The 11,772-nt window shown below is 40.2% G+C and overlaps 1 protein-coding gene across 1 annotated transcript; it reads left to right on the top strand.

The window, feature by feature from the left end:
- The first annotated feature begins 9,131 nt into the window (after nt 1-9,131).
- LOC149028975 (chalcone synthase-like) lies at nt 9,132-10,883 on the top strand. The gene is made up of 2 exons (XM_089149600.1): nt 9,132-9,373; nt 9,496-10,883. Exons 1-2 carry the CDS (start codon nt 9,196-9,198, stop codon nt 10,500-10,502), a joined length of 1,185 nt encoding a protein of 394 aa, XP_089005726.1. The 5' UTR covers nt 9,132-9,195; the 3' UTR covers nt 10,503-10,883.
- Nucleotides 10,884-11,772: the final 889 nt, after the last annotated feature.

Here is an 11,772-nt window from a genome sequence, read left to right as displayed (position 1 = left end):
TCTCCAAGTCACAAGGTTACCTCCCATATATACACAATACCCAGAGGTAGACCTCCTATCATCTGGACATCTTGCCCAATCTGCATCTGTATATGCCTAAATCTTCAAATGTCCATGAGCTGAAATTAAAATTCCTTTTCTTGGAGTAGTCTTCAAGTATCTCAAGATCCAATATACTGCATCCAAATGTGAGGAATAGGGATCATGCATATACTGACTAACAAGACTAACTGCAAATGTCATGTCAGGTCTAATGTGAGATAGATAGATCAACTTTCCCACTAATTTTTTATACCTTATCTTGTCAACTGGTTCTCCTTCCTTTGCCTTCAAGTGTAGGTTAGGCTCAATAGGAGTCTCAGCAGGCTTACATCCTAGCATTCCAGTTTCCTCAAGAAGATCCAATGTATACTTCCTCTGGGATAGAGATACACCACTAGTAGAACAAGCCAACTCTAAACCTAGGAAATATCTTAGTTTTCCCATATCTTTGATCTCAAATTCAGTTCCCAAAAAAGTCTTTAATGCTGAAATCTCATCCTCACTATTGCCTGTGGTCACAATATCGTCCACATATACTAAAAGTATAGTAGTGTGGCAACCATCTCTTTTAATAAACAAAGTGTGGTCTGCATTGCTCTGCTTATATCCATTAGATATCATTGCCTTATGGAACCTTCCAAACCACGCTCTTGGAGATTGCTTCAGCCCATATAAAGCCCTCTTTAACTTGCACACTTTCCTATAAGCCTCTGTAGTAGAATTCCCAGGCGGTATATCCATATATACCTCTTCTTGGAGTTCTCCATGCAAAAATGCATTCTTCACATTTAATTGTTGTAAACTCCACCCTTTATTAATTGCACATGAAATAATAGTACGAACTGTGTTCATCTTGACAACAGGGGCAAATGTCTCCTGGTAGTCAACGCCATAAGTCTGAGTGAAACCTTTGGCCACTGATCTTGCCTTGTACCTTTCAACAGTCCCATCTACCTTGTACTTGATCACAAACACCCATTTGCACCCAACAGTTTGCTTTCCTATGGGCAAAGTCACCAAGTCCCACATTTTGTTTTTTTCCAGAGCTTGCATTTCCTCATCTATAGCTTCGTTCCAATTTGAGTGAGATAATGCCTCCTGCCAAGTGTTAGGAATAGAAGTAGAGGACAAAGAGGAAATAAAACTTTGAAATTCTAGAAATAGAGACTGATATGAAACATAATTGGAAATAGGATGTTTGGTGCAAGTTCGAGGCTGCTTTCTTATTGCAATTGGTAAGTCTAAAGTAGGATTAGAAGAAGGGTCAAAGACAGACTCACCTAGAGGAACGGATTGTTTAGGGCTAGGAACCAAAGCTTTTGACTGGCTTGGTTCAGAAGGGGTCACTTGTTGATTTTTTTGATAGGACTTCAGAGGTCTAGTCTCCCCCTGTATATCATCCACCAATTGTTCCTGTCTGGTCATTGTATCTTCCAAAGGAGGATCATCTGTAGGAATCTCAGGAGAAATATCGAAAGGAGGAATCAACATTGGAACCTCTTCACTAAAACTCTCCCTCTGAAGAGGTTTAGGGGGGGGGGGGGGGGAGGAAAAGGGAATTTGTTCCTGGAACACAACATCCATAGAGAAGAAAAAACGACGAGAACTAGGATGATAACACTTATACCCCTTTTGTGTAGGAGGATAACCCAAGAAAATGCACTTTAACCCACGAGGATCTAACTTTCCATGAACATGGTGGTTCCAGACAAAGGCAACACATCCAAAAACCTTAGGTGAGACTGTAAAGACTGCTGTACCTAAAAGAACTTCAAGGGGACAGCGTTGGTCTAAGACTCAGGAAGGCATTCGGTTAATTAGATATGCCGCAGTAAGAACGGCTTCACCCCAAAACCAAAGAGGCACATGCATAGAAAACATGAGGGAACGTGCTACCTCAAGTAGATGTCTATTCTTAAGTTCGGCAACCCCATTTTAAGGTGGAGTGTCGACGCAACTAGTTTGGTGTATGATGCCATGGTTTGCTAAGTAGAAAGGAATGCGCCACCCAAGTACTCAGTTCCGTTATTCGTACGAAGGATTTTGACTATCGCCCCAAATTGAGTCCTAATCATATTATGAAAATTTTGAAAGCACGAGAAAATATCACTTTTTTGGTGAAGTAAACCCATGTGGTCCTAGTACAATAGTCGATAAAGGTAACAAACCATCTATGACCAGATACAGACACGGTTCGAGAAGGACCCCACACATCAGAGTGAATGACTGAAAAAGGAATTTTACTACGATTATCTGAAATAGGGTAAACATGCTTGGTCTGTTTGGCCAAAATACACGCTTCACAATAAAAATCATTTAAATTGCACCTTTTAATCAGATCAGGAAATAATTTGGATAAAATACGTAGAGGAATGTGGCCAAGACGACTATGCCACTGTAATAAGGTAAAAAGTGCAAGGGAGGTGGAACTAGAGACAGTAGAAAGAGTTGATGGGGACCCATCCATGAAGTAGAGCCCCCCTTTCTATCTACCACTACCAATCGTAAGCCGTGTTTCCAGGTCCTGAAACACACAATGAGAAGGAAAGAAAGTTATTTTGCAATTCATATCACGAGTAAGGCTACTAATAGATACAAGATTAGCCAAAAACTTAAGAACATGCATGACATTAGCTAAGGTAAGAGAAGGCAAACAGATAATAGATCCTTCCTAGAGATAGCGGAGAGAGACCCATCAACCTTTGAACATCCTGAGCAATAGGGACAGATGAATAAGTATGAAACAATATAGATGAGCCTGTCATATGGTCGGTTGCCCCAGAGTTGATTACCCAGGAGGGATAAGTCAAATTGACATTGTGACAACAAAAAATACCTGTGGGGATTTGTGGATCAACAGAGGGATCAATGACAGAGGCTATACTCGTCTGGAAGTCTTGGACTGGAGAAGATGAGTCAAGTCTGGACATCAATTGGCGAAGGTGTTGGAGCTAATCTGAGGAAAGAGGTGTTGGAGTACTCAGGGTGTCAGAATTGGCTTGATTTGCAGATGTTTGATTGCTGCCATTGATTCCATTTCTACCTCCTCCACAGGAATTTGTTGGACGTCCATGCAACTTCCAACACTTGTCCTTTGTATGATGCTCTTTTCCACAATACTCGCACTTTACTGAAGGGTGAAAATTACCAGAACTAGATTTATTATTGCCATAACCAGCCACCAATGCAGATCTATTAGATGTTTGAGTGTGTACCATAGCTGTCCTTCGACTGTCCTTGGTATCTACCATGGCATAGGCTTGAGCCAGAGAAGGGAAAGTCTCTCTCGAAAGGATCTGTGTGCGAATTTGATCAAATTCTATATTCAATCCTGCCAAAAAATCATAAACTCTCTGTTTATCTTCCCGTTGTTGATAGGCGACATCATTTTCAGCATTCTTCGGTGTAAACTTTCCATAGAAATCTAAAGTTTGGTAATATCCCCGAAGAGTGTTATAGAACTAAGAAAGGGGAAGGTTCTTTTGCTATAACTGATTGATTTTTCATTTAATTTCAAAGCACTGTGCATCATTGTCAACTTTGGAGTATGTATCGTTAGTAACTTTCCAAATAGTTGCTGCATCAAGAAGGAGGAGATAACTCTCTGCTATGCTAGATTCAATGGAGTTGATGAGAAAACCCATGACCAATCATTCATTTGTATACCACTTAGAAAGTTGCAGACCAAGTGTGGAAGGTTTTGTAGAAGTCCCATCAAGATGGCGAATAAGACCATGAGCACCAACAGCTAGGGAAACTGAACGAGACCATCTAAGATAATTTGTCCCATTAAGTTTCATAGTGGTTATCTAAAGTGGAGAAAACTCACGATCCTTATTAATGGAAGACATGGGAGACTCTTCAGATGTACCAGATAAAGGAGATATGAGATCAGTCATAATTGCAAGGAGAAATTAAAAAAGTCCCTGAACTTTTTTCAGAATTACGAAAAGTCCCTGAAATATTTTCAAAATTACTCCCACTAATTCACATGAAAAGTATCTCCTCAGGTTACCTCCAATTGTTATATTGTTTAATCAAAGTACACCAGAAAATTTCTAGGAAAGATTGGAGGGACACAACCGGTCTGCTTAAATACCAGACTCCTTAGACAAAATATTCCTAGACATGCAGTTAATCACCCAATATACAGTTCCAGGATACCCGAAAAGAAAACAAACGCGTGAATAGCGACTTCAAAAAAAAAATCTACAACACCTGTGTAGGATGAAAACAAAACCTTGCTCTAATATCATGTTGTAATGTGAGGAATTGCTCCTCTAAAAGTATATTATTCACAAGACCCTAATGTATTTATAGTTAAACCTAGTTAAGTCCTATACTAAGTAGGAAAAGGAAATATAGAAATAAAACTTTAGACTTATAAGGAAACATAATCCTATTCTAATTAGGAAATTTCAGTCCATGTTTTCAACAATAACCAATAGGGTTAATAAGTCCGTAGTCCGAGTTGGTTGTAGCCATAGGATACGCTGACTCTAGAGTGAAGGATACATGAAAGGATCGCCCAGGGTGAGGAATGGACGTATCTGGATCTGAGTTGATATAACTAAGTAGATGACTTGCATTTGGCTAGGCTTTATCTTGACATGCGCCAATACTTAAACCAAACGGTGATGTGAGAGAGCGGTGACCAAAACCCCAGCCATGGAATGTCCCAAGGGATGCCGGACCCATTACCAACCGATGATGAGTGATTTGAGACCTTCCCGAAGAAGTATGGTGCTATGACTTAAAGCATGTCTGCTAATAGAGACCAACATACATACATAGAGTTAGAAACATATTTGCATATATTGTTTCATATCATTGCATATATGTTTGTTTATGAATACATGCAAAGATGCTTATTGTGTTTGGATTACTTGCTAGGTTCTTTTGAGCTTACCCTTTGGGGGACTTGTTTTTAGATGACATTGTAGGATCGGAAGAGAACTCGTGCCATAGCACGGAGGACCCTTCCATATATGGTACAGCTCCGGAAGTCCTTGGACAACGTAATGAACAACGAGGCAGCCAACACTCAGATTTGGACTGCATTGATGGCTCCTATTGACAGCAGTTGCCATCGTCTTATTCGCCGATGGGATTGTGCTATAGATGCTGATCTGAAGCTTCAAGAGCATAACCCAAAAGTGAAAAAGATGAGGACTGAAGAAGAAGAAGAGCTGATTGAAGATGTTGATTAGACTTTTCTTGTTTCTTCTAGACTTTTATTTTACTTGTATTAGCTTAGAGTTTTGCTTTAGATTTTGATCTACCTTCCGCATATGTTTGTGGGGTATATTTCCGCTATACTCTATAGTTGTCTTTGACTAGTATCTTGTTCTGCTCTCTGATATTCTTTTGTGATCCTTCTGAGATCCTTTTTTAATTTTTATTAGTAAAATACCTGAATACAATGATTTGTTCTTGCTTTTGATTATGCTATTGTGCTAAATGGATATAATCGTTCTTAAACTTGATCTTCGGGGCTGTGGATCACACACTTGGGTATTCCAGATAGGGTACCGGCAGGGTGGATGTGACATGAATTGTGTATATCAATCTACAAATCTGGAAACCCAATCTGAGCATAAGCACCACAACAGTAAGTAGTATAAAGCATTCCTATTTCGTCCTCTGCTCTGGCCATCCCAATCATGGAAGCCTTCAGCTCGCTCAAGAACTGGAGAGGTGATGGAGTCACCAGAAACGATGCAAGCATGGTCTCTGGCAGCACCACGACCACCACCACCATAGCCGAAGCCATACGACCACCAGCGGCGGAAACGGAAGGTGATGAAGACGATGAAGGGTCCTTCCTCGACATGGGATTTATGCTAGACAACGAAGACGGTGAAGGTGGAGATGATGGCGACAGAAACAGCAACTAGGATGCTTATAGTGACTGCGGACACGACAAGGAAGGCGATGGAGGTTTGTCGACCGTCATCGATGGAGACAGAGAATTGTGCTTGCCTTAAGTTCGTTCTCTTCTCTTTCATCTTCAGCCAAATCCAAATCTTCTCGAACGTTGGAAATGGATTTCCATAGCCTCGCTCGGATAGAACTCCAAGCTCTTTGCAAGAAGAACAAGATCCCTGGGAACATGACCAACATAGTGATGGCCAATGCATTGAATGCTCTCGATCACATTGAAGGGTTATCAGATAACCTAGGGATGATTTCCAACACGCCCAAAAGATTAGAAATCCTTTCACCAGATCTTCCCCACACCATTCGGTTGCCCCTCTTCTCCGACCAATCGACTAACGGGAATTTCAGTTATCTCTAAAACCTTATTCGTCCACTTAGTTTCAGTCTTGGCCTCTGATTTAGGACTAAAGTTCATGATCTTGAAGAAGACAAAGAAACGAGAAGTATGATTTCTGGTGAGGTTTAAAGAATACATCAGAGACTTCCCTTGCAAATAAAGAATGGAAGGTAGTGATGTAGCTAAATTATCAGAGGAAGAAAATCATGCGAAAATGTCGATGTTTCTTCCTTGTGTTTTGTTGAACAAGATGAGAAGCAAAGCCGCGAGGAATATTATAACGTTGCAGCCACAACAGAAAATGTTACTGCCTTAGAGAAAATCTCGGTTGGTGACTGTGGCTGCGCTGGATCGGCGACGGGAGGGTTTGGTGCTTTGGTCATGTTCTTGGAGCATAGAGCGTGCCATCCGTAGTGTTAAGCCGGTCATGGTTTCATCCTCGTCGCTCTCCGTCTTGCTGGAATCCATCACAGACTCAACAAGAGAGCTAAGAGCAGAGGGAATCCCAGAGGCTCAACAGGGAAACACCTGACTCCCCCATCAGTAAAAACACCACCCATGCACCAACCGTTGTCCTTGCTACCCATGACGAAATCGTGATCGGTGAGAAACTGCAAAGTCATCCAAAACTCGCCATTGTCCAAGTCCTTCGCCATTCGAAATCGTTGAAAATATTAGAAACATGGATTTTTTTTTGGTGCCACCTATACATCGCGTGCATCTCCACGGCCTCTTAAAGAAGTAGATTCAGAGACAATCTACCATAGGAAGAAAAGCCATGAAGTGTGTATATTGGACTTCAAATCCGGGAATCCCATTTGGCTCATCAGCCATCAGGTGAACTTTAGATCTAGGAATCAATAATTTCAAGCTTTCTTCCCCTTCCAAAGCACCAACAAGCGATGGGTTGCATCCAAACAAAGGAAGAGCAACTGAACTTTTTGTTGATAGTTCCCACAGACGATGCCAAATGTTGGTGTGAAAAATATGATCTTAGCTCCATGGTTAGTGCTTGATCCAGACCCGATTCTTGTGACCAAAAGAAGGTGAAAGTGGGCCGCCTCTAAGGACGGGAAGTCACCTCCAACAATCGAGTTAGTGCAAGCCAACCAACCAAAGACTCCATTGAGGAGTTAAGATTTAAGGAGATGAAGAAAATTAGGCTCTTCTAGAGTTAGAGACCAAAAGAGTGGTGGTTGGAGAGTTCAGGTCTTACCCCGTTCAGGCTTGGTGAGGGATTATATAATTGAGCCATACCTAAAATGATAGCATGTTTCCCAGCTCTTGGATGCTTGTTTGATGAGATGGAGGGTGGAGATGGCTTCTTGAAGTGGCTTGTTCAACAAGCTAAGTTGTGTGACCATCTGGAGACTTTATTAGAGAGTTGAAATGTCAACATCAGATTTGGCTTGATGTGACACGTGCCCATAGTTGAGGGGACAAGAAGATGGATGCAATGTCCAAAGCAAGCTTGGGCCACGTGAAGAGCTCCTTTGTCAACAAGAGTATTTAATGCCTCTTGGGACCTTCAATGCTGAGTTGAGAGCTTTGGATAGAGATATGTTGAGTATCATATTTGTCCTATTCTTTGCTGAGAAGTCATATGAAGCCAGCAGAAATGACAAGTCCGAGAAGTGACAGTCTGAGAAGTGTCGGACGAATCCTCTTGTCCCAGATTTTAGCCTTGGTCTTGGCCCAATAATCTGATTTGGTTCCTTGGCTTGAACCATAATTTTTTACCATAACATATATCAAAGAATAGAACTGGTCAGTTTGACTTGGGCTAGATCTTGATGACTAATTCAAATTCAATAAAGGCCAATTAGAATGAGATTTTAAAACAGCTTACCTAATCTGAACACGCTCATCTCCATTAGACTTTGAGAGCATTTCCAATGTCCATATCGCTAAAATTAAAATATTTGAAAAGTCAGTCAACACTAGGACATGGAGTCAATATAGACGGAAAAACCAAAGAAACAATGGATACTCATAAGGTCAGATTAGCCTGATTTATCCTGATCTAGTCCTAATTAAAACAAAATGACAAGCATATTTAGTGGTCCAAAAATGATTTAAACTATTAACTTTTTACTTATGATGTGTAAGTCTTTGCCAACTAAGTAACTCCTTGAGGTGGTTAATGAGATATTCCGCTAAATATTTATTCGTATTCAATTTATAAATAATTTAATTTAACAAATTTAACATTAAGTCGGGTATGGCTGGGCCAAGTTGGCCTGAGGTCTAAACTAAAATCTATCTAGTAGTATCAATGCTAGTTATTTTATAACCTAAACCCATCCTTTGGGTTAAAATGCCAAGTTGAGCTCGGGCTGAATTCAGGTTTAGACTAGTTTGGACTAATAGGATTTTATTAACACTCATATGCTATGCTATCCTTCTATATGAGAAGTTAATGTAAACTTATCATGAATTTTATCGATAATAATGAACGGGAAATGAAGAAATACCCTCCAATAGTCAATGTAATTAGAAAAAATAAAACCACCTTTCAAAGACAGAAAGATTTGGCCACGTTTTGTTCACTCCACCTTCTTCTTTTGATTGACTTGACATTAATACTTTAGAAGAAGATATTACAAAATTCTGGGCATTGGAAACCCCGTCAAACTTCACAAAGGCTTCCTTGACTTAGCTGTAGAATACTACTACTCATGTTAAATGCTAAATTAATCAAGTTGAGTTGCATTGGTGATGACGAAATGGTTGTTTTCCAATCTATCCAGCCATCTTTGCTCTATAAATACCTTCATTCATTGGCTCTGCTACTTCATCATCCCTCATTCTTTTCTCCGGTCTTCATAGTATTTCTCTTCCGATCACCTCACAGCGAAGCAGAAAATTAACAAGCAATGGGATCCGAGGGACACGTTTATGAAGCTCAGCATGCTGAAGGTCCAGCAACTGTGCTGGCCATTGGAACTGCAAATCCTTCCAACACCATGTACCAAACTGATTTTCCCGACTTCTACTTCAGAACCACCAAGAGTGAGCACAAGTCTGAGTTGAAGGAGAAGTTCAAACGTATTTGTAAGTACCATACATCATTTCCTGCAACATGTCGTCTTCAAATGATGTCAAATCCAAGCAATTCATATAGATTTATTTTCAATTTTCTCAAAGCTTACACCCTTTTGATATTGTCAAAACAGGTAAAAGTTCGACAATCATAAAACGCCATACCTACCTCACTGATGGAATGATTGCAGAGAATCCTACACTTTATGATCCACAAGCTCCATCCCTTGACACACGTCAAGATATTATGGTAACTGAGGTACCTAAACTGGCCATGGAAGCAGCAACAAAAGCCATCAACGAGTGGGGGCAGCCAAAATCAAAGATCACTCACATTGTATTCACTACCATTTCTGGTGTTGATGCACCGGGCGTTGACTTCCAGCTTATCAAACTCCTTGGTCTTTCCCCAACTGTTCAACGTGTGATGATGTACCATCTTGGATGCTATGGTGGGGGCTCAGTGCTCCGTGTAGCCAAAGATCTTGCAGAAAATAATAAAGGGGCTCGTGTGCTGGTTGTTTGCTCAGAGTTGAACTCCATCAGTGGCTTCAAAGGTCCCGATGAAACAGACTTACATGCACTACTAGGGATGGCAATTTTTGCAGATGGTGCAGCAGCTTTGGTAGTTGGTGCTGACCCTGACACTTCAATGGAACATCCAATATTCCATCTCATCTCAGCAGGGACCCGAATTCTTCCAGATTCAGAAGAAATGGTTGCTGGACACTTACGCCAAACTGGTCTGACAATCAGCCTATCCAAGGATGTGGCTCGAACTATTGCTGCTAATATTGGGAAATGCTTAGAAGAAGCATTCAGCAAAGTAGGCATTACAGATTGGAACTCAATTTTTTGGGTAAGTCACCCAGGTGGGCCTGCAATACTAGACTTGGTCCAAAAGACACTTGGACTGAAGGAGGATAAACTGAAGGCATCAAGGAAAGTGTTGAGCGAATATGGTAACATGTCTAGCCCCACCGTATTGTTCATCATGGATGAAATGAGAAAAAAGTCCATGGACGAAGGAAAGAGAACAACTGGTGATGGATTTGAATGGGGTGTGCTATTAGGGTTTGGACCCGGCCTTACAATAGAGTCAGTTGTATTGCGTAGTGTGCCTACAACTTCAGCTCATTGAGTAAAAGGTAATAGCCTACAAGATCCAAGAATTGTGTAAGCAATCTCATCCAAAGACAAAAGAAGTAAGCCTACGTTTCTCTTTATTACTTAATTGTTATTAATTGTGGGTTGGCTTTTTTTTCCTACAATTATCTGCTCTAAGAGCTCATATTTGACCAGTCAAATTAGTTCCTTTAGTTTTCAATAATCTGCTACCTGTATAAGAGCTTTACGTTTGACAGTCTCTTTCTCTCTCTCCGGAGAAAATAATAGCATATATTGCAAGACATTAATGGACATATAGTTTTCTCTTTTACAATTATTATTATTTTATATTTTTGCAATTCATTTTTTCAGATTAGTAAATTAAGAATTATTATTTCCACTAGCGGGTGATTTTGTTAGTAAAAAGAAAAAGAATATTCAAATTCAAAGGACTGGTGTTGAGTTCTAATCAACCTCGTATCAAGAGATCAACATCCTCTATGCAAATGTAAAGAAGAAAACTCAAATGAACACTTGGTGAAAGAAATCTTTGTTTCCCAGAGCATCTATCTCAAGCTCCAAATGAAGTAGAGCCAATTGAATAACCCTACATAACTAGGAACAAAGGATTTTTCAATCATTGTAGTAACATTTAAGGGGGGTGGTTTCACTTCAATAGATGAATGTAGTAACATTTAAGGGGATGTCCATCCATGGTGAAGTTGTACTAGATTTAATTTATGTTTTTGTTTAGTAACAAAGTTGTGCAAGGGAGGATACAGTCAAATAGGAGGTGTAATTCGCAACACAGAAGGCAGCTTCATTGGAGGATTCGTGAAGAGAAAAATGAAGATGCATATGAATATTTTAGAAGCTGAATTGCAAGCGATCTATGAAGGAATTAACATTGCACGCAAAAAGAATTTCATGCCTTTATATGTGGAATCAGACTCTCTCAAAGCTATTGATCTGTTAAATCCTAATGCAAGAATACAAGGGAAAGTAGCAAGAGTGGTGCATGCAATAAAGGAAGAAGTGGGAAGCTATGAAGGAATAAGATTCCAACATGCGTACCGGGAGTCCAACTACACTGCTGACTGGATCACAAAGAGACCGACTTCTTTAAGGGAACCTTCACGATTTTTTCTGGAGGTTGTGCTAGGGAGGTATGGGTTATATTTATAGGGACATTTACCGTTTATAGGGGGTGTAAATAGATTGGATTTGGATTGGATATAGTGGCAATAATATGTTTGCATCCTATTATGTTCGGATGGGGATTTGGATGATATTCGGATAGTTAT

This window comes from Hakea prostrata, chromosome 1 (genome assembly GCF_041222555.1).
Source record: "Hakea prostrata isolate BN-2017 chromosome 1, UWA_Hpros_2, whole genome shotgun sequence".
Lineage (NCBI taxonomy): Eukaryota > Viridiplantae > Streptophyta > Magnoliopsida > Proteales > Proteaceae > Hakea > Hakea prostrata.
The sequence above is the reverse complement of the archived record's forward strand: the minus strand, read 5'-3'. Positions and strand labels throughout refer to the sequence as shown.

Coding starts and splice junctions, on each gene's coding strand:
- LOC149028975 (XM_089149600.1), top strand. CDS start 9,196: ATGGGATCCGAGGGACACGTTTATGAAGCTCAGCATGCTGAAGGTCCA. Junction 9,374..9,495: donor GGAGAAGTTCAAACGTATTT/GTAAGTACCATA, acceptor TTGTCAAAACAG/GTAAAAGTTCGACAATCATA.